Source organism: Podospora pseudocomata, chromosome 7, assembly GCF_035222375.1.
Source record: "Podospora pseudocomata strain CBS 415.72m chromosome 7, whole genome shotgun sequence".
In the NCBI taxonomy this organism is placed as follows: Eukaryota; Fungi; Ascomycota; class Sordariomycetes; order Sordariales; family Podosporaceae; genus Podospora; species Podospora pseudocomata.
Window position 1 is genome coordinate 282,968 of NC_085891.1, and position 20,425 is coordinate 303,392.

General features: G+C 52.4%; 9 protein-coding genes across 9 annotated transcripts; 8 read left to right on the top strand and 1 right to left on the bottom strand.

The window, feature by feature from the left end:
* Window positions 1–855: 855 nt before the first annotated feature.
* Window positions 856–2,242, top strand: QC762_704340 (uncharacterized protein; the record flags this gene model as incomplete). Its single annotated transcript, XM_062893286.1, has 3 exons — window positions 856–939; window positions 1,005–1,023; window positions 1,094–2,242. The coding sequence occupies exons 1-3, from the start codon at window positions 893–895 to the stop codon at window positions 2,240–2,242; spliced, it is 1,215 nt and encodes a 404-aa protein (XP_062738848.1). The 5' UTR covers window positions 856–892.
* Window positions 2,243–2,746: 504 nt separating this feature from the next.
* Window positions 2,747–4,347, top strand: QC762_704330 (uncharacterized protein; the record flags this gene model as incomplete). The annotated part of the gene is made up of 3 exons (XM_062893285.1): window positions 2,747–3,286; window positions 3,350–3,536; window positions 3,611–4,347. The coding sequence occupies 3 exons, from the start codon at window positions 2,747–2,749 to the stop codon at window positions 3,871–3,873; spliced, it is 990 nt and encodes a 329-aa protein (XP_062738849.1). The 3' UTR covers window positions 3,874–4,347.
* Window positions 4,348–5,089: 742 nt separating this feature from the next.
* On the top strand, window positions 5,090–6,178 carry QC762_704320 (uncharacterized protein). Its single transcript, XM_062893284.1, has 3 exons — window positions 5,090–5,728; window positions 5,792–5,877; window positions 5,939–6,178. The coding sequence occupies exons 1-3, from the start codon at window positions 5,554–5,556 to the stop codon at window positions 5,984–5,986; spliced, it is 309 nt and encodes a 102-aa protein (XP_062738850.1). The 5' UTR covers window positions 5,090–5,553; the 3' UTR covers window positions 5,987–6,178.
* A 298-nt stretch (window positions 6,179–6,476) lies between these two features.
* QC762_704310 (uncharacterized protein) lies at window positions 6,477–7,427 on the top strand (the record flags this gene model as incomplete). The annotated part of the gene is made up of 1 exon (XM_062893283.1): window positions 6,477–7,427. One exon carries the CDS (start codon window positions 6,477–6,479, stop codon window positions 7,425–7,427), a length of 951 nt encoding a protein of 316 aa, XP_062738851.1.
* A 1,055-nt stretch (window positions 7,428–8,482) lies between these two features.
* On the top strand, window positions 8,483–11,990 carry QC762_704300 (uncharacterized protein; the record flags this gene model as incomplete). Its single annotated transcript, XM_062893282.1, has 3 exons — window positions 8,483–8,896; window positions 8,956–11,295; window positions 11,370–11,990. 3 exons carry the CDS (start codon window positions 8,483–8,485, stop codon window positions 11,988–11,990), a joined length of 3,375 nt encoding a protein of 1,124 aa, XP_062738852.1.
* Window positions 11,991–12,386: 396 nt separating this feature from the next.
* Window positions 12,387–14,124, top strand: QC762_704290 (uncharacterized protein; the record flags this gene model as incomplete). The annotated part of the gene is made up of 2 exons (XM_062893281.1): window positions 12,387–12,789; window positions 12,845–14,124. The coding sequence occupies 2 exons, from the start codon at window positions 12,387–12,389 to the stop codon at window positions 14,122–14,124; spliced, it is 1,683 nt and encodes a 560-aa protein (XP_062738853.1).
* A 332-nt stretch (window positions 14,125–14,456) lies between these two features.
* Window positions 14,457–15,100, top strand: QC762_704285 (uncharacterized protein; the record flags this gene model as incomplete). The annotated part of the gene is made up of 2 exons (XM_062893280.1): window positions 14,457–14,586; window positions 14,660–15,100. The coding sequence occupies 2 exons, from the start codon at window positions 14,457–14,459 to the stop codon at window positions 15,043–15,045; spliced, it is 516 nt and encodes a 171-aa protein (XP_062738854.1). The 3' UTR covers window positions 15,046–15,100.
* Window positions 15,101–15,137: 37 nt separating this feature from the next.
* Window positions 15,138–17,694, bottom strand: QC762_704280 (uncharacterized protein). Its single transcript, XM_062893279.1, has 4 exons — window positions 17,483–17,694; window positions 17,297–17,419; window positions 16,524–17,229; window positions 15,138–16,465 (listed from the first exon to the last, which is right to left on the bottom strand). Exons 1-4 carry the CDS (start codon window positions 17,533–17,535, stop codon window positions 15,200–15,202), a joined length of 2,148 nt encoding a protein of 715 aa, XP_062738855.1. The 5' UTR covers window positions 17,536–17,694; the 3' UTR covers window positions 15,138–15,199.
* Window positions 17,695–18,063: 369 nt separating this feature from the next.
* Window positions 18,064–20,085, top strand: QC762_704270 (uncharacterized protein). Its single transcript, XM_062893278.1, has 2 exons — window positions 18,064–19,685; window positions 19,824–20,085. Exons 1-2 carry the CDS (start codon window positions 18,213–18,215, stop codon window positions 20,070–20,072), a joined length of 1,722 nt encoding a protein of 573 aa, XP_062738856.1. The 5' UTR covers window positions 18,064–18,212; the 3' UTR covers window positions 20,073–20,085.
* The last annotated feature ends 340 nt before the right edge of the window (window positions 20,086–20,425 follow it).

Here is a 20,425-nt window from a genome sequence, read left to right on the forward strand (position 1 = left end):
CGACGAGTTGAGAACGTGACTCACCATGTTACGAGATCTGTGTTGCTCTCTGAATTGTTGCAAATACTTTGGGTATCGGTGTTACTGGCTCGACCTTCGCGCTTGAATTGCGTGCCAAGCAAAGGAGACAATGGCGATAGCAGCAAGGACAGAGAACATGATAATAACTGGGAGGTGAAAGACGACCATCGTAGCTATGACAGAACCATGTGAAAAGGGGTGTTGGCGTGGCGAAGAGGTGAATCGAAGAGGGCTGAGTCCAGGAAAGGTTCAGAGGAAACCAACATCGGCATGCTTAGTTCGGGAAGGAAAAGAGATTTTAACACCAGGTATTCAAATAGGCCTGGAGGAAAGGTACCTTGGGCAGATAACTTTGCTTGGATGCCCCTGATATTATTTCTCCGCTTCCAGTCCCATCTCTCATGTTATCACCGTCAACAAACATTTCTCTGTCAATCAGGCACCCAACATATGTGAAGTTTGAAAAAGACTATAATTGGGCTTCGCTGGAACTTCTGGTAGAAACTCGACATCTCGCATTCCTCGTAAAGTTACCCCTGAGGCTCAAGTTAAGCCCCTGACTATTCATCCTGTATATGCATGACAGTTCTCAGCAAGGGTTCCAGGTTATCAAGACACTGTTGGAACATAATCCTTTGGTGTTGCATCACCGGCATCTGCCGAACACGCGTGTTGGCTGACACCAGACATCAAGAAGCAGGGCCCAACAGTGGCAGTAGGAGTAAATCCCGGTAGAGATGTGGGGGCTCAATGTGCTGTGCCACCCTTGCTGAAGCTTTTAAAGCTGCGGCGTGTATGGAGTCAATCTCCCAAGACCTCGCACAAGTGTGTTCCATCGTCTCTAGCGCACGTTTTCCCGATACGAGATACGATGCGGCGCCGGGGCCACACCAAATCCCGGCGTGGCTGTGTGCAATGGTAAGGACAACGCCACTTGTCGATTTTTGACAATGGACAATTACCTAACTGACGGCTGGGACTAGTAAATTGCGGCATGTGAAGGTGAGTGTCTGGTAACGTCTCAGCGAATTTTCGTTGATGAGAATGAACTAACCTCGATCGGTCTTCGAAGTGTGACGAAGGCCGTCCAGCATGCTCACTTTGTACCGTTTCGGCAAGGCAATGCAGCTTCATGTCCGAAGCCCCGGCAGATAGCCCTTCTTCAAGTTCGTTGTCTCGACGTCGCAGTCTCGCCGGTATTTCAACGTCCAGTGTCACCCCCCGGGAGACCTCCACACTTCTGTCTGATACAAGCCGGGCCTTATACAGCCCAACCCCCGAGGGGTTGCTCAATCTCCGTCATATTCACCTCTTGGTTCACCTGACATCCTCAAAGGACATCTTCGACTTCGGGGCCACCCCTCATCGGGCGTCCGAGAATTCAGCAGCTCTCGCTCTGGCCTTGCAAAAGGGTCTTCAGGACACCTATCTCCTCTACCAACTCCTTGCCTTTTCAGCTCGCCACCTTGCCTGCCTACATCCTTCTCAATCAGAAACCTACCTCGAGCAAGCCATAGCTCTGCAGACGCATGGCGTCTCTCTGTTCAACGTTGCCCAGCTATCCCAAGTCGACCGGTCCAACTGCGTGAGCTTTCTCATCTACTCTGGCATCCTCGGACATCACCTATTGGCTGATGCTCTCTCTTTCCGAGATCAACCGATCGATGAGTTCCTCGCCGAGTACGCCTGGTGTGCGCGTCTTCATCGTGGAGTGAGGACGATAGCTGCATCATCCTGGCCTCTGCTGATGGAGTCGGAGCTCACTGGGATGCTGTCTTGGAGTCAGGAGTATTTGCTTCGAAAACCGACTGGGCAGGAGTGCTCTCGAATCAGAGTGATGGTTGCCACATCAGCATCGTTGACCGGGGGCGAAAGACAGGCGTGCATGGAGGCGATCGATTTCCTTCAGGTTGGGTTCGATTCAGTACTGTCTGCCGACTGGGAGGAGCTTGGGAAAGAGGCCGGAAGCAAGGGAAACAAGCACCAGATGACTTATTCGTGGTCTGTGGTGGTGGCCCCCGAGTTCATGGCTTTGTTGGTGGACAAACGACCCGAGTCGCTGGTGGTGTTGGGTTATTTTTGTGTGCTGCTGCATTATGCGAGGGAGACTTGGCAGATAAGAGACGCGGGGAGGTATGTTTTCGAGATGGTCGAGCAGTGTCTTGGTGAGGCTTGGAGGTGTTGGCTTGACTGGCCTCGAAGGATGATTGCAAGCGATTAGCCGCCATCGTGATTGACAGAATGCGGAGGGGCAGATTGTGTCAGCATCTTTTGGGTTCTAGGTAGCTGCATGGCTCGACTGCTGCAGTTCTTGTGGTAATTGTTGTCTGCCGAGCAAGACTGGATGTAACTGTTGTTAACTCCGAAGATGCCATCCAAAGATCGCCGCATCCTGCACGGCAGGTGGTAGCCGCCATGACCCCGCTGTCAGCAACTCATTGGTAATGAAAGCAAGCATCTACCAACGAGCCGATTTGTCATTTTGGAAGAGAATAACAAAAAAAAGTACCATGCACTGTCGCCTCTGGTGCGTGATCACAAGTTGTCGATAGATGGGAATAGCCACCTTGGACACTCGCAGGCTTGGCCTCGTTGATATAAAGAGGACATATATCGACAGTTAAGCCGAACTGATCTCATCATCATACGCTGTCAACATCAGCTTTGTTTTTGCCGATATAATCATTCACTCGAAGCTTCATTCGCACCATTTCCCCAAGTCACCATGGCACCTCAATACAACGCTGAAACGACCGGCTCCGAATTGGTCACCGAATTTGCCGCCCAGATCAAAGGCAAGGTTATTCTCACTACTGGCGTCTCGCCCAAATCTTTGGGGGCACAATTCGTTCAGCTTATCGCGGAAGCTGAACCCGCTCTTCTCATCTTGACCGGCCGCAATACGACCAAGGCGCAACAGACTGCCGAGGTCGTTGCCAAGGCCCACCCCAATGTCAAGACACGGGTTTTGAAGCTGGACCTGGGCTCCCTGGCCTCAGTCCGGGAGGGTGCTGCCGAGGTCAATTCCTGGGACGACGTGCCGCACATCGATGTCCTTGTCAACAATGCCGGAATCATGGCTGTTCCATTCGCACTGACTGCAGATGGTTATGAAAGTCAATACGCTACCAATCATCTGGGCCACTTTTTGTTTACCAACCTGATCATTGATAAGCTCCTCAAGAGCAGTGAACCCAGACTTGTCAGCGTGAGCAGTGATGCCCATCGTTTCAGTCCTGTCAGGTTTGACGACAATGACTTCCATGTGAGTGCTTCCCACCAGAAGTCGAAAAGCTGACCGGCATGCTGAAGTGTCTATGCTCGACAGCGTGGCGAGAACTACAACAAGTGGATTGCATACGGCCAAGCCAAAACAGCCAACATGCTCATGGCTTTATCGTTTGCCGAGAAGTTGGGAAAGAAGGGGCTGGTAGCTGTGAGCTTGCACCCCGGCGTCATCGGTACCAACCTGGGAGATGCTCTCGATTGGACGGGCGGTGATGTTGCCTTGTTGAGTATGTCTTCTCGGTTGTCTCTGAGCGGTGTATTGAGCCAAAATCAAAATCAAAGCTAACCATGAAAAAACCAGATTCTGTTGATAAGACCTTGGGAAACAGGGAAGCATGGGAGGACGGTCTGAAGTGGAAGACACATGATCAGGGCGTGGCCACCCATGTCTTTGCTGCCTTCCACCCCAGCTTGAAAGAGCACAACGGTGCTTATCTTCAGGACGCGCATGTTGCCGATCCCTGGACCGAGACCGTGAAGCCCTGGGGCACAAGCCCGGTGGAGGCTGAGAGGCTTTGGAAGCTGAGCGAGAAGCAAGTCGGACAGGAGTTCACATACAACTGAAGTTGGTATGGGGCCTCCACGGCCTCCAACAGTAGGCAGTCAAATAGAAGCGGTTGGAAAGTGATGCCGGAGATAATTTAGGTTGAATGTAACCTCGGTGACAGGGTGGGCAACAGAAGGAGCTGAATAAAAGCCCATAGTAGGATAATGATCAGCTTCTGTGGCGACGTCAGACTATATGGTATCCTATAGAGTTGGTGAGTTCGGCCTGTTTTCTTTCTAGAATCAAGAAGTTCTGCTATGGAAAGCTAGAATCCTCCCCTGGATGCATCCTTTCTTGCGCGCCAAACGGGCGTCGACTTCCTCTTCAGGAGGTGATTGAGTGTGCCGAGCAGTACCTGGACAGGTTTTATTCCTGCCACAAGGTAGCAGAGCGACGTCAACTCTTTCCTATTCATCAATGCGGGCTGCAGGGTTGGCCACAGGTTTGATCGTGCCTTACATTTTTAAATGAAGTGTTCCAGATGTAACCTCTGTTGAGATTTTTGCCTTGGGCGTCCCATTTCGCCCCCCTCATCCACCCCTGCCTGACACGTCCCAGCCCGTACTATGTTTACATCCAGGAGAATCACCGTTACTGCCTACCGGATAAAGTGTGGACCACTCATCATCGACGTGTACATTTCCCTTTCAGTCGATATTCCTTTGGCTATCAACACTCTCAGAGATAACCGATCAATGTCCTGGTGTGCCAGGCTTTCTATTGATCGGTATATAGTGAGCAGCCAGTAGAGTATCGGAGGTTAATTGCTTTTGTTGTTGTGGCGAGCTTGTAACCTGATCCAGGCACAAGTGACGTCGATCGCCAAGACCCTATATTCTGGAACCGAACTTTCTCAGTGATACCCGGGGCTTATGCTGTGCGTCATGACTGCCATCTGCACCACCGTTGTGTTTCGGGGATTGGGTTCCTATACCCGGACCCGACATCAATGCAGGCGAGCTTACAGCCGGACGATTTAGTTGGATACTGGTGGGTACCATTCCTCCTTCTATCCTTTCCACCATGTGCTTGCGGACGGCACATCCAGATTCCCGGATGATGTCGTGATTCTATTGCAGAAAAGGGGTTCTTTTGTGGCACAGGCTGCCTCTTGATTATCTCGGCCTTTGTAAACATCACTTATCGAGCATTTTCGCAAGCTTCTCTCGCCACTCCAAGCCACTTGAACGAGTTTCAGTGGCTTGAGAACCACACAGCCAGTGAGGTGTTTACCCAAGCTATAAGATGCCATTTATAACACCCTTGTAATCAAGATCATCGGTCATAGCAACTGAGATCATTGCATGTGCCGTGGCTTTTTTCCCCCCCTTGTCCCTAGGCTCGTGTTGCATTGTCCTTCCTTGTGACGCCATAACATGTCTTGGATGTTTACAACTGGCCCAGGGCGGGTTTCGGCACCAAGCAGGTATAGGATGGAGATGACGGTGATTCTACCACCACAACATGGGCTTGGAAAAAGTCAGCGATGACCAGCTATTGATGCGGGAGTGCAAAGGCGAACGGGAATGCGACACTGCCATCTATATAAAGATGTTGCTTCTGCCTCCCTCTAGATCAAACTTCTTCTCTCCTCCACACACTCAAGCAAACAAGCAAACAAGCCCACAAGCAAACAATCTCTACTACAACCTTCCTGCACTTCAACAACACATCTCAACTCAAATAAAACCGCCAAAATGAAGTTCACTTTCGCCATCGCCGCTGCCATCTTCACTGGCCTCGTCTCTGCCCTCCCTGCCAAGGAGGTCGAGTCTCGCCAAGTGCCCTACATCCCCTGCAGCGGCATCTACGGCTCGGCCCAGTGCTGTGCTACCGACGTTCTCGGTCTTGTGAACCTCGACTGCGGCCAGCGTACGTTCCCCAGATTTGTCCCGACTCTCCCAACCTTGAGCTAACATTTTCTGAACTTGGCAGCCCCCGAGACTCCCACCGACGCCGATACCTTCAGCGCTATTTGCTCGGCCATCGGCCAGCGTGCCCGCTGCTGCGCTCTCCCTGTCGTAAGTCACCATTGCCTCGGGATCTTACAAAAGACATTATGCTAACTGACACTTCCACTAGCTCGACCAGGGTGTCCTCTGCAACACCCCTGCTGGCGTCCAGCCTTAAGCACCTTTTTGTTGTATAAAGCGGGGGCTGTCGGTCTTGACTGAATTGTCGTTTGCGCAGCGATTTGTTTTGGGTATCTTTGGACTTTCCTTTTCGGCTTTTTTTGACTCTGTTAGGGGTGTGAGGAGGTAATATTGCTGTATATATAGCTGTATACTATTAACGCTCCTTTGACCTACGTGGTACAGTTCAGACGTGATTACATGCTTTGTAAACTTTACAAATGGTTGTATGAATGTGATCTTGCTGTATAAGCCCAAGCCAGACTGTGATAGGTTGACTGGCTTAGGAAAGCCTTTTGGTGTGCCAGTGAGGCTGTGTAGACCAGAACGGCATGGTTTCACTTAGCTTCAGCATCAGCCCCCTCAAACTATTCAACCTCGTTTGGTCGGGCTGCGCCCTATCATGAAGGGCAGCATTTAAAAACTGAAGGGAATTTGTTGCACCGTAAGGTTTTTACCACCACACCTTTCACGACCAAGCCATTACCATGCTTTTGAGATCACGCAGAATTATCACCCAAACCAATGCTACCCCAACTTTTCCTTTCGACAAACTACCCAGGGAACTGCAGATTGAAGTGTGGAAGAACTCGGATGAAGTAGATACTTTATGGAGACCCACGGTTCAGGCCCAGAACTCGTTGGAGTTAGCACGGGACATGATCGGCCCAAAAGACGCAAACGGGAAGTGGCTTGCAAGGTTTCGCTTTGAGTACTTCGTTTCCCGTCGTATCCCAACACTGGCTCACGTCTGCCGCAATTCACGACAAATCATCCAGGCACATGCTTCAGCACCTGAACAGACACTCAAAGATCGGAACCGCTTCTGGTATAAAAACACCTGGAACGACTTTTACGGCTCAGTCGTCGTCCTCGAGGAGATTTACGCCGAGAACAAACAGTCGCTGCTACCCATCCTGCCAAAAGGCAGTTATCTGGTTTTGAAGCTCCCATATGGTCACCGCCACGGACCCATCCACAACCTCGCGCAGGGGAGGAGACTGCTCGAGGTGATCCTGGCAGCAAAGCACGATCAAATCAAGGTTCTTTTGCCAAGCCAAAAACATCACAAGCTTTCCAAAACACCGATAAACGAAAAGCTGGCTGCGCAGGCGAGGTTTTGGTACGACGATCCTCTGCTGGTGAGCATTCATGATCTTCGGTGCTGGAACGAACTGCGCGACTATTGCCGCAGTGCTGGTGAAACTTGGCCGTTTATTGAGTCTGTTTTGGAGGGACGGAAAACCAGGGACGCCATGGTGGAGGAGGCTCTCAGGCCACTCGTGGGTCTGTGGAACAGAGAGAACAAGCATCGAGAAGATCGAGGGTTCGACAAACTGAAGCCTTTGCCGAGTATCGACGTGGTGGCAGAGGTCCGGTTCACGCATTCTAGTGCTGGGTATAGTAGGATGGCTCTCAGTCGTGGTGGGTGGGATTAGAAAGGAGAGCCCTTAGTAGATAGCCTAGTTGGATGACAACAGGTTGTTTACTTTCCCCCTTTTAACCACCGTTCAGCATACCTAGCCACGCACCGCCAGTCTACGTGCAGATTTCGATAGACGATGCTCAAATTTTCGTTTTCGACTTGCTGAATCTCTGGTTTCACTCTGAAATTTTGAGGCTTGGCCCCCAAGAACTTGGCGACTCGATTATGCGTACTACCTATGAGCCTGGATTTCTATGATCGATCTCGTTACTCACCGGCGGTCAAAGATAACGATAATAGGCTCGAACCATGACTAATGGGTATTACACGTGTTGACGAGTGTCGCATGCTCTTCTTCCTCACGGATGAGTTGAGGGGAAAAGGAATTGATGTTCCTGTTCCTGAGCGCCGAGAGCGCGTGGAAGGCGGCCAGAACGAACCTGCGTTCTTCTGTGGCCTTTCCAAACAGGAAGTTCCCTTACAAATACCCCACTCTTTTGAGCTACCAAGGCGCTGCCAAGGCCTTCTCTCCGGCTTAATGTTGGAGTGTGAGCGAAGGGGGGCCCCACGGCGCGGCGTCTTGACATAAAAGAATGAGTCGGCACCTGTAGACATGTCAGAGCATGGTCAATATCGAAGGCGCGAGAAAGGGCGATTAAGTGAAGAGGCGGTCGAGCATGGCAGCCAGCCCTACGAGATGGCCGTGTCAGAAGAACTGCCCAAAGCGGCAGTAAAAACACACGTCCTGCGTTTCCAGTTTCTCAAAACCGGCTCCACCGCCTCCAACCGGCCCCGCAAAAGCCCAGCACAAACCCACAATTCTCTCAACCTGGTACGTAATGTCTGTGGCCATTTGCGCCTTGGCTGCCAGGTTCGGGCTGGAGAAGAGCTGCGAATCCCTTCCTGCCCAGACATTCTGTGATTCTCCTTCTCTTGCTCGCGATACGCCGAGCTAGGCGATGGGCAACTTTCGCAGGCGGCCCGGGATGACTCCTCTACGTCTTCAGTGGTGGACCAACGGGGGAAGAGAAAACATCCAGAGGGTCCAGAGTGTTAATAAGACGGGACATGTTGCTGTTATATAATGGCGTCCTCGGCGCCCCTTTCTGTCATCCCAAAAGTCTTGCCAACTTCCACCCCTTCGAATCTTTCGATGTAGCACCCCAGCCAAGTTCCGGATCACACATTTTCGCTCCCCGCCGTTCATCTGCCATCTTGGCTCTGCCGCCCACCATGGCGAACCCTCAGCAGCAAATCGAGGGGCATGTCTCGGGCCAAGCCAACGAGCCCCTTTCTCTCCCTGCCCACTGCCTTTCTGCCTCCCAGGTTGCTCAGGAACTCCAGACAGACACGACAACGGGCTTGACCTCCCAGGAAGCAACTGAGCGCCTGGCCAGATATGGCGCCAACGACCTCGGCAAGGAAAAGGGTGTCAAGCCCCTCGAGATTCTCTTTGCCCAGGTCTTCAACGCCATGACCTTGGTACGTACGGTATCTTGCCAAAAGAGTCTAGCAGTAGAACGCTAATCATCTCCTTCTAGATCCTCCTGCTAGCCCTTGCTGCCAGTTTTGGTATCCAGGCCTGGATCGAAGGTGGTGTGTTGGCTGGCCTGATCGCCATCAACGTTGTTATTGGCTTCTTCCAAGATCTTCAAGCTGCCAGAACTATTGCTTCTCTCAAGTCTCTCAACTCTGCCACCGCCCGCGTGGTCAGAGATGGCGCCACAACCACCATTGAAGCCAGCAAGCTGGTTCCCGGCGATATCATCGAGCTCAAGGTTGGCGACAGTGTCCCCGCCGATGCCCGCATCATCGAAGCCGTCAACCTTGAGGCAGATGAGGCGCTCCTCACTGGCGAAAGTGTCCCTGCCCGAAAGTACCCCGACGAAGTCTACCAAGATGCCGATACCGGCCCTGGAGACCGTCTCAACATCGTTTTCTCGTCCAGCGTCTTGACCAAGGGTCGCGGAAAGGCCATTGTTTTCGCAACTGGCATGTTCACCGAGATCGGAGCCATCGCCGCCGCGCTCGATGATGATGGAACCAAGAAGCGGAAGCTGGAACGGGACGAAAACGGCAAGGCCTCGATCGGTGCCTACTTCTCTTTCGCTCTGGGAAAGACATGGGACTGGATCGGCGCATTCCTTGGAGTCACAGTCGGTACCCCGCTCCAGCGGAAGCTGTCGCAGCTGTTTCACTACGTCTTCATGTTTGCCATCGTGTGCGCCATCATCATTCTCGCGGCCAATAAGTTCAAGGCAAGAAACGATGTCATCATCTATGCCGTGGCCACAGCCATCGGTACCCTTCCGGTGACCCTGATTCTTGTGCTCACGATCACCATGGCCGCTGGAACCAAGGTTATGGTGCAGCGCAACGTGGTTGTCCGCAACATGCGCTCTCTCGAAGCTCTCGGCGGCGTTACCAACATTTGCTCCGACAAGACTGGTACCCTCACCCAGGGCAAGATGGTAACCCGTATGGCCTGGATTCCCGGTTTTGGCACCTATTCGATTGACACCAACGACGCCTACAACCCTGAGGCTGGAGCCATCGCCTTCACCGACGCGGAGCCCCGGAACATGAGACGCTCTGCCGACAATGGAAGAGCCGTCAGCCCCAAGGACGAGTCTCACCCTTCTCTCGCTCACTACCTCGACATTGCCTCCCTTGCCAACCTGGCCAAGGTCATCAGAACAGACAACGAAGATGGTTCCAACCAGTGGAAGGCCAACGGTGACCCAACCGAGATCGCCATGCAGGTCTTTGCGACTCGCTTTGGCCGCTCCGGCTTGGGCATCGAGGCCGGTTCGGGCTGGAAGCAGCTGGCTGAGTTCCCCTTTGACTCATCTATCAAGAAGATGTCTATCCTGGCCGAGAGTGAGTCCACTGGCTTGGTGCACATCTTCACCAAGGGTGCCGTCGAGCGCGTTTTGTCTAGCTGTGTCTCCGTGTCTGTTGGCAACGATGACAGCACTGTTGCTCCCATGACCGAGGAGTTCAAGACCACCACCCTGGCCAACATGGAAGCTCTTGCCCGTAGAGGTCTTCGCGTTCTCGCCCTTGCCAACAAGGGCGGTGTCAGACCTGTTTCGGAGGAGGAGTCCCGCCGTGGCCTGCTCAAGCGCGAGGAGTTTGAGCATGACTTGGTTTTCAGAGGCTTGGTTGGCATCTACGACCCGCCGAGACCAGAGTCACGGCCCAGTGTGTTCAAGTGCCACGAGGCCGGCATCGGAGTTCACATGTTGACGGGTGATCACCCCGAGACCGCACGGGCTATTGCGATTGAGGTTGGCATCTTGCCTGCTAGGATGGAGCTCGTCAGAGCTGATATCGCCCAGGGACTGGTTATGGCCGCGCATGATTTTGACAAGCTATCGGATGACGAGCTAGACAAGCTGCCAGAGCTGCCTCTCGTGGTGGCCAGATGTGCACCCTCTACCAAGGTCAGGATGATCGACGCTCTTCACAGGCGTGGCAAGTTCGTTGCCATGACTGGCGATGGTGTTAACGACAGCCCCAGTCTGAAGAGAGCCGACGTTGGCATTGCTATGGGATTGGGTGGCAGTGATGTTGCCAAGTCGGCTTCTGACATTGTGCTGAGCGATGACAATTTCGCCAGTATTCTCAACGCTGTGGAGGAGGGCCGCCGTATCTTTGACAACGTCCAGAAGTTCATGCTTCACGTCTTGTCGGCCAACGTAGCTTTCGTCACCACATTAATGGTTGGTTTGGCTTACAAGGATTCCGCCGGCATCTCCATCTTCCAGATCACCCCAGTGGAGATCTTGTTCATGTTGCTGGTAGCTGGAGCCTTCACAGAGACTGGCCTCGGCTTCGAGTCTGCCTCCAAGCACATTCTCAAGAGACCCCCCCAGAGTGTAAGTTTTCTGCACCCCTTCGTCGCTACGGTATCAACATGTGCAAGGAAATTTGACTAACATTTACGTGACAGCTCAAATACGGTGTCTTTACCCCCGAGTTCATCTCTGACTTGTTTGCCTACGGCCTCATCATGGCCATTTGCCTGCTCACTGCCTTCATCGCTGTCATTTTTGGCATGTACGACGGCAACTTTGGTCACGACTGCAACCTGCGCTACTCGGAATCTTGCGAAGGTGTCTTCCGCGCTCGCTCGACTTGCTACACGGCCATGATGTGGATTTTCGTCTTCTTCGCCTGGGAGCTCGTCGACAGCCGTCTTTCTTTCTTCCACGGCGCCTTCAACAATACAAAGAAGTGGGCCGACAAGTTGTGGAGAAACCCGTTCCTGTTTTGGTCAGTGATGGCTGGCTTCTTTTGCACGTTCCCGACGCTGTACATTCCCGTGCTCAACGACCACGTGTTCTTGCACAAGGGCATCGACAAGGAGTGGGGTGTTGTCTTTGGCGTGACCATCTTCTTCTTCTTGGCGGCCGAAACGTACAAGTGGGGCAAGAGAAGGTACCTGAGAAAGAAGGGTGAGATGGTGAGGAAGGGCGAGGGGAGTTCGGAGGAAGACCTGGAGAAGAAGACGTTTGAGAGATTTTACTCGTCGGATAGCGATTATGCCAGCGCCGGGACAGAGAAGGCGTAAGCATTTAGGTGTTGATCGTGGGTCTACCTACCACGTCGCCATTAATACTAGATACCTAATATTTTGTTACCATTCCCAAAGCGTCCACTTTGCGTGTTTTGAATGCTGCGCCGTGGCCCAACAACGTGGTGTTGGTACCTTTGGTGGATACCCCTTGCACTGACAGGCCAACCAGTGGATGCGAGCGGGACCTGGGAATATCCGAGGCACCAACGATACACTGCAAGACAGCGGCGCATGTTAAAGCTGACCATGCAGGGACGACCAACCCGTCAAAGAGATTGTGAGTTGGCCCACAAGATGCTTCGCTTTATACACCACGACAACGCGCTGATCCTCGATCATGCTCGCTCGTGTTGATTCTGCCAAACTTGTCTTCCTGACCGAAGCACCAAAATGGACCTGCTATCAACAGCCTTCTGGGCGGTTGCCAGTCCGATAGTTCTTTTCCTGGCATACACTTACCTTTCACTCCTTTGGAACTACATCGTCGCCCTTCAAATTGGCGTCCCGGTCCGAGCTATCCCCATCGAGCAGACCAACCCTTTCTGGATGATTATGGATAAGAAAGTCCTGGCCTTTCTGAAGCGATACCTGCCATTTTTGCGAGGCTCCAGCTTTGCGCGATTCAACTGGCGAGGGTTTGAGATCGTCGAGAGATACAAGCCGCATCATGAACTGGGAGATGTGTACATGGTCTCGACTCCTGGGAAGAACTGGTTGTACCTCGGTGACCCTGACTTGGTAACGGAGATGTTCAAGAGACGGAACGATTTTCCGAGATGTTCGAAGCTGACGGGTAAGTTTGAAGTCTTGGATGTCGAGTCGGGTTGATGCTAACCGAGGCTTTGCAGAGTCTCTGAACGTTTTTGGGACAAATCTGGGCACTGTTGACGCTGCGGAGTGGAAGCGGCAACGAAAGATTATTGCGACGTGCTTCACTGAGCAAACCAATGCTTTCGTGTGGAGTGATGCCGTTACTCGCGCCCGCGATATGCACCGTTACTGGACTTCAAAGCCGAGTTTGACGACAGCTGCCGACGACCTTCGCACACTGTCTTTGGGCATCATGTCCGAAGTTGGATTCGGGCAGTCATCCCAGTTTCAAGGTCATGAAGAACGGCTGGGAGCAAGCGGCACATCGACGACCAGCTACAAGGACACACTGCAGGAGATTTTGGAGAACTGTGTCCTAATCATGGCGCTGGGGCCAGAGGTTCTTGCCAAGCTTGAAAGATGGCTTCCGAAGAAGCTGAAAAAGCTCCAGCATGCTTGCGTGGTGTTTCAGAGCCACATGACCAAAATGTACGAGGAGACAAAGGCCAAGGTTTCCAATCGGACCTCCTCTCCGACTTCGGCCGATTCGCGAAACTTCTTGACCTCATTGGTGCAAGCCTCACACGGGATGACATCGGAGGGTCTGACAGAAAAGCAAGTGTACGGCAATATGTTCATGTTGGCGTTTGCTGGCCACGACACGGTAGCACACACCTTTACCTTTGCCATGCTCTTCCTGGCAGGGTCTCCTGACGTTCAAGACTGGATTTCGGAAGAGGTGCGGGCGGTTCTGGAAGACCGCGATACGAAGGATCTGGACTACGAAAAGGACTTCCCGCGTCTTCACCGATGTCTGGCTGTGATGTGCGAGACTATCCGTCTGTACAGCCCAGTTGCTTTGGCCAAGTGGACAGACTCGGCCGCACAAACGCTACAGGTTGGACAGAAGGCGATTGTTATCCCCGCAAACACCATGGTCATTCCCAGCTACTCTTGTCTTCACACTGACCCCAGATGGTGGGGAGAGGACTCCTTGACATGGCGGCCCTCGAGATGGATCAGGAAGAGCGGGCCGAAGGGAGAGGAGGAGCTGATAACACCTCGCAAAGGGACGTTTCTTGGCTGGTCCGAAGGCGTACGGGACTGCCCAGGCCGAAAATTCTCCAAGGTTGAGTTTGTGGCCACGATCGCGACACTGTTCAAAGATTGGAAGGTTGATCCAGTTCCTCTAGATGGAGAAAATCTGACACAAGCAAGGAAACGAGTACTGGAGTTTATCGTGGAGGATGCTGCTCCCGTGCTGCTGTTGCAGATGAATCATCCCGAAAGAGTACCGCTGGTTTGGAAGAAGAGATGAGCGGTTTGATGGGAGCATAAGTTTATAGAAAGAGAGGGCTTTTGTCATTGTATCGAGAGTCTGTCGCAAACCGCCGTTATTTCTGTCCAAACGTTTTTTCCGCATGAAGGACTGATGATATACGTCAAGCTTTTGCTATATTGTGATTTAGCATCCTTTATAGCAAGGAACACGTACGTGCATGGCATGTGCATTACGTACCATGATCCGGGCTGTGGTGACACTCATTCATCCCCGCACGCATCTCCCACCGCAACTTGCGTGCTCAATTTACGTTAGCTCGCTAACTTCGTTCAAGTCGAGAGGTTAGCAATTAGCAGGCACTGGTCAAAATGCCGCTACTCAACGATATTATTCCGGTTTTTTGCACTGCTGAAATCCGCGGGGATGTCCTGGACGAATTTTTCCATGCTGCGTATAGTTCTCCAGAGTTTGTCAATGAAGGAATTCATGGTGACATCGGTGGGCTCCTGTATTCCACTACCTACTGTGAAATAAACCAGGCAATCTAATTCCTTTTGGGTCATGCCCATAGCGGTACTCATCCATGATACCAATACCGAAGGCATAACCCACCCAACAAACCCACCTGTTTCCAAACCGACCTCTTGCCCCTTCAAGAACAAGACGGCTGAGGAGATCTGGGATTTCGCACAAGAAAACCTGCGTTACCCCATCTTCAACCGTGCCATCGCCATATTGGACGAGCAAACAGTCGTTGACAAGGAAACATGCTTGCTCGTAACTACCTGGGAAAACCCCCCGTCAGAACAAGAGAACGGGTCTGCGTTGTTGACCGTCAGGTCAGACTTTCGATCAGCACTAGCGATCCTCAACATCAAAAACTTGGGCATTGGAGGGGACGAGCACTTCAAGAATGGCAAAGATGCGAAGGGTGTGATCCGCCTTTATCAGAGATAAGATGGAGGCCAGTAATGCTAGATCCATGATCAAAGGTGTGGAACCTACGTCGCCCTGCCAGTGTTGATAGCTTTTGGATACACGTTTCATTTGTTTGTTTACATCGTGTCCCCTGAGCCCTTGGACCCTTATCCCTGAATTTAAACCCACGAATTCAAAAATGAAACTCCGGCCAATATATCCCCCCTCCCTGCTGAAACAAAAGATCAGAACTCGACGGGTCCTCCAGGAATTGCATGCCCATAGCCGGCTGCATGAGAAATTCTTCCAAGGACGGTTCGGCAAGAGCAACTTCAGCAGTCACCTCCAGCCCGCCCATGTCAGGCATCTGATCCCTATCCTCGGCGTGCGGTACGCCAAAGTGACCCGGGGCCCCATGTCCCATGTAAGCATTTACATCGTTATTTGGACCAGCCATATCAGCTCGAGAGTTCTTCTCTTCTGTCTTTTTGATCGTTTCCATCATCAGCTTAACATGGCGGTAGTACTCTCTTGCGGGAAAGTTGCCGCTGTCTTTGAGTTGAGACATTAGCTGGGCTGCATCCTCGAAGCACTCCCTGTCACTGGCGCTGTCCTCGTGATCGAGAAGACTGGACACGGCGAGGACGGTGAGTGCTGAGAATAGGCTCTGTGTCAGGTCGTGGTACAAGGCCGGAAAAGCACCGTTGACCCAGCTTTCAGACAGGATGCGGTAGGAATGACGGGCACATCGAATACAGGTGTCGATGAGTGTCTTGGCGGAGGCGGGAATCGGCTTTGGTGGTGAGCTGCCGGCGTGGAGACGCAGACCGTAGAGGAGGATTGGACGGGTGGCTACGATGATGGTCTGTAAAACACGGGGTCGGTCTAAGTAAGGTACCTCCACAGTACTGGAGAGAGAAGCACTTACCGCATTGAGTTTCAGGTGCAAGGAAAGCATGTCATAATTTGGGTAGGAAGATGTCGTGGTGCTAGTGGTGACCATGTGTAAAGCCGGTGGCAGTTCCTCCACCCAAGCCTTTAGCTCTTTCAGCCGTTGCTGCACCTTTGTAAAGAGATCGGCTGGTTGATCCTTTCCGCCGTAGATGGACTGTACGACCTTCATAGAGATGGTAGCCAACTTGGCGTATGCGATGTAGTACCCGGCGTCGCTAAAGTCTCCGTTGGTCGGGGCGTCCTTTTCCACCAGCTTGTTGGACGGCATGTCCACCCTGATATCTTCGTCCTGGATCGAAGGGAGACAGCCAAGGGTAGCCGCCCATGACCGATCCAGGATGTAAGCCGTCCACCATACTCTGACTCGGTGTTCACGAAGAACAGGATCTGGAAGTTGCGTCGGGGGTATGTTGAGATGAAGACCCAAGAGAACAGCCATCCGGACGGCGCTGCCTGCAAAGGTATAGGAGGCATAAATGCGGTTGAGTGTGAATGAGTAGACTGACTGATCATAGCACCAGTCTGTTAGCGCTGTAGGCCGTTCTCAAAGTGTATGAGCCTACCAATATCAGACGTATCTCGATAAAGTCCATGGTCGGGTGTTCTCCAAGATAGCTCAGGACTTTTGACGCTTGTGCAAAATGCCCCAAGCCAGGGAACACCTGACCCGGAGGAACGAATCTAGAGGAACACAGCTCGCCAAGAGCAAAGAGTGCCCTCAGCTTGCCAGCCATGATCGGATCCCTCCAGTTTGGATCGGTAAGGCTGTTTTCCAACGCTCGCAACACCTCACCTGGACGCACAATATACAGACATCTGCTCGCGTGCATCAATGCGACGTTCATGATCAGACGGGCGCGGGAGGGTTTCGGCCAAGGCCAGGGTGTCTCGGCCAACGACATGATGGTGTCATCACCAGCGTACTCGTTATGTGGAACATGGGAGAATTGAAGGTCACTCGGATCTGAAAGAGCCTGTCTGAACCTCGTTGCAAATGCTGTGTCGGCCGCCTCGTTGATTGGTTTCGGTGTCTGGGGAAGATCGATGTCCAGGAACCACGGCTGCGCATCAGTCGAGCCATGAAGGACAGTTGTTGAATCCGGGACAGCGAAGGGCCCAGTTGAGCCGCGATCCCGGCTGGGGCCTTGCTCTTCCTGAGCTGCCGATGGTGTACTGACGCTGGATTCACCGCCACTAGGTGGGACTTCTGCTCTATGTGCAAGTTGAGCGCGCAGCCGCTTGTTCTCACCTTCGAGTTGCTTGATATATCTAGACCGAGATGTAAGCCCGGTTGCTGGTTGAAAAGTTGCATCAAGGGTTGGGATTGCCAGCAAACCTTTCATCGACCCGGACTCGTCTATTTCGATTAGGATAGATGCACTCTAACTCTGACTTCTTGCAGTTTGTGCAGGGCTGTTCACCGGAGCATTTGACCTTCCGAGAATGGCAGCGATGGCATCTGGAGATGTGATATCAGTGGAAAGGTCGAAAAAGGGGCACAATAAGGGGCGGGGGGGCTGACGCTGTTGACTTGATCTTCGGAGCTAAGGTCCCGTCATTCTCTCGGTCACCCATTTTCTCTCTGTACCTGTATCCAACACGGCATTTGGTCGATCGTTGTCATGTGCTGGCCCGATGCTATCTTCATCTCGGCGCGGGCCTGAGTGCAGCATCCGATGCTCGGAGCCGACAGTGACAGGGCACGTCCCGCCGTGGATCCAGTTCTCGACTTGTTGGCAAGTTGAGTCAGACAGTATCCGTAAACTTGGGCCTTGAAAGTAGGGCTTATCGGTAGCCTCCCAGCGTGTTATCGCCTGTGGTCTAGGCCTGGGCCCTGGCTCGTTTGGCTGCAGTGAGAACGACGGTGTGTTTTGACCGTCTCCACCACATCGGCAAAAGAACTTTTGCCGACCACGCTGTTTTCGGCAAGGGTGCTGTGGCCGAGCACTTCACGAACTTCAATATCACTCGGCACACTGCAAGTATGCCGAATTATGGATAACGGTGAGAAAATGTTGCATGAACACTACGGCAAAAGGCCTGTAAAAAATTCGTAAGAAAGAAGCACTCATCATATGTCCCAAGGTCGACGAGATGAGCTCGGTAATGACGTGTTCAGACATTGACGTTCCAAAGGAACTGTATTTAAAGTCTTGAACCACCGTTGATCGTGATGACTCTCTTGCCACAGTTTTGTATCATCATCTAGTCTTTTCTCTACATACGGGGCACCAGGCTCGTCAACCTTCACCATGCCCTCGTCTCTTTCTGATAGCAGTGAGCTTGGCATCACCAAGCACGCCGAACACGGTGGGTGCGCCGTCAAGGTCAACACTGCTCCATACGTTAACCCTACCAAAGAATCACAATCCTCCCTTCTCAAAAGATTTGTCAGAAGCAATCGGTGGACGCCACCATGGTGTCGCCAACAACAAGGGCGGGAATTTAGATACAATTCTGGTATTGTCTTGCTATCCGCCTTCGCCAGCGCCGTGGCGGCCGCCAACTTGTACTACACCTATCCTGTCCTCAACAAAGCCGCCGACGATTTTGGTGTCAGCTATGAAAAGGCCGCTCTCATTCCCCAGCTGTTACAGGGCGGGTACGGCCTCGGCATCCTATTCCTCTGCCCCCTCGGGGACGTGTTTCGACTCCGGCCCCTCATCATCACTCTGACCCTTGCAACCACTTGCACTTGGCTCGGGTTGTGTTTAAGCTCCAACTTTGAGCTCTTCACCACCCTGAGCTTCCTGACTGGCTTTGTGACGGTGAGCCCTCAAATTCTACTCCCACTCATTGGCACACTCGCGCCACCGGCACAACGAGCCACGGCTGTCTCCCTCGTCTTGGCCGGCATGATGATGGGCCTGGCAGTCCCTCGTGTCATCGCTGGCATCGTCACGCAATATACGCCCTGGCGTAACATCTACTGGGTTGCTCTCGGCCTCCAGTGCATCCTTGTTGCCCTGATGTGGCTTTTCTTCCCCGACTATCCACGACCAGACCCCAACAACACCCAGACCTTCTCCCGCAAATACATGAATATTCTGGGGAGCATCATCCGCATGATGGTCACACAACCGATTCTGGCCTACGGCTGTCTTGTGACCTTCCTGGTCAACGCTGTTCAGGCATCCTTCTGGACAACTCTGACAGCCCACCTCGCCGGCCCACCCTTCCACTTTGGACCCCTCAACATTGGCCTCTTTTCCATGATCGGCATCGGCACCACCATCCTGATCCCTGTGTACGCTCATTTCGTGATTGAACGGTTTGCGCCTTGGTTTTCGACCATCAACGGACTGTTGCTGACCATCGTGACGGTTGCCTTGGACTGCTACACCGAGAATGTGCTGAAGATCGGGGGACCTATACTGCAGGCATTGGGCGTCGACTTTGGGGTACAGTTGGGAAGTGTGGCCTATCGAGCGGCTGTGTACAAGGAGCTGCCGGCCAATCGGGCCAACGTTATTTTTACCGCCTGCGCATTCATCGGACAGCTGGTTGGTACCAGCATCGGGAACACTGTATATGCCAGGAGCGGTTGGTCAAATGTTGGAATTTTCCACATTGGGTTTGCTTTGGTGACGATGGGGGTTATATTTTTGAGGGGGCCAAAGGAAAAGGGGTGGTTTGGATGGACAGGGGGAGCTGGGCTGCGGTTGGAAAATGGTGGTTCGAAACAAAAGGAGGAGGGTTCTGAGTCGGATGACAATTTGGCAAAAGTCTGATGCTGTTTTGATTGTATGATGGTTTAGATAAAAGTTTTTGGGTGTCTTTGGGGTCTTTGGGGTCTTTGGCGGGTTTATAATGATAATGAAGAAGGCGGTGAAAAGTAATGGGTTAGGGTGAAAAACGTCCAGGATTTCCATGTTCACGAAGGCGCAGGAAGTGATTGGTTACAGTTTGACGAGCTCCAGGGTGCCTATGAAGACTGTGTAATTTCTGGGGGTGGAATTAGGCACCTTGGGCGGATCCTCAAAGAAGTGTTATCAGACTTGATCTGGCAAGCCAGGCCCAATGTGGAGGCAAGGAGTCAAGTGGTCAATGTAGCCATGGTTGGAGGCTTGCAAGACAAGGAGCAAAGGCGAGCAATTAGGGTAACAGTATAGTTGTAGCCACGGCCAATCTACACTATACTGCACCTGGGGGCTCTGTTATGATTATTGTCCAACTTTGTGCATGTTAGTGTACCTGGGTAGGGCACTCCATGCTCCGACTTCCCAGCCCTTATTCCTTCTTTGCGGGGTCGGGATGGGGACCGAAAAGGAATGGTAAGGTAAGGTACGTATCCATCATACTAGCAGCAGCCAACAACATGAAACCAAGACGCGATGCTACACCACACCTCCAGGGTTACACGAAACACCCTACTGTATACTCAGATGGGCAATATCTTTTTTCTTCAGCATTTTCATGTGACATGATGGTGTGCTAAAGATCCTTCCGTCCTGTCACCAACTGC

What these genes read in the sequence shown, in the direction of transcription:
- QC762_704270 (XM_062893278.1), top strand. Translation starts at nt 18,213, where the DNA reads ATGCCCTCGTCTCTTTCTGATAGCAGTGAGCTTGGCATCACCAAGCAC. An exon ending in CGGATGACAATTTGGCAAAA is followed by an intron (nt 19,686 to 19,823) that starts GTCTGATGCTGT and finishes AAAAACGTCCAG; the next exon opens with GATTTCCATGTTCACGAAGG.
- QC762_704320 (XM_062893284.1), top strand. Translation starts at nt 5,554, where the DNA reads ATGAAGTTCACTTTCGCCATCGCCGCTGCCATCTTCACTGGCCTCGTC. An exon ending in GAACCTCGACTGCGGCCAGC is followed by an intron (nt 5,729 to 5,791) that starts GTACGTTCCCCA and finishes TGAACTTGGCAG; the next exon opens with CCCCCGAGACTCCCACCGAC. An exon ending in GCTGCTGCGCTCTCCCTGTC is followed by an intron (nt 5,878 to 5,938) that starts GTAAGTCACCAT and finishes CACTTCCACTAG; the next exon opens with CTCGACCAGGGTGTCCTCTG.
- QC762_704280 (XM_062893279.1), bottom strand. Translation starts at nt 17,535, where the DNA reads ATGGGTGACCGAGAGAATGACGGGACCTTAGCTCCGAAGATCAAGTCA. An exon ending in CGAGTCCGGGTCGATGAAAG is followed by an intron (nt 17,230 to 17,296) that starts GTTTGCTGGCAA and finishes ATCTCGGTCTAG; the next exon opens with ATATATCAAGCAACTCGAAG. An exon ending in TCGAGATACGTCTGATATTG is followed by an intron (nt 16,466 to 16,523) that starts GTAGGCTCATAC and finishes TGCTATGATCAG; the next exon opens with TCAGTCTACTCATTCACACT.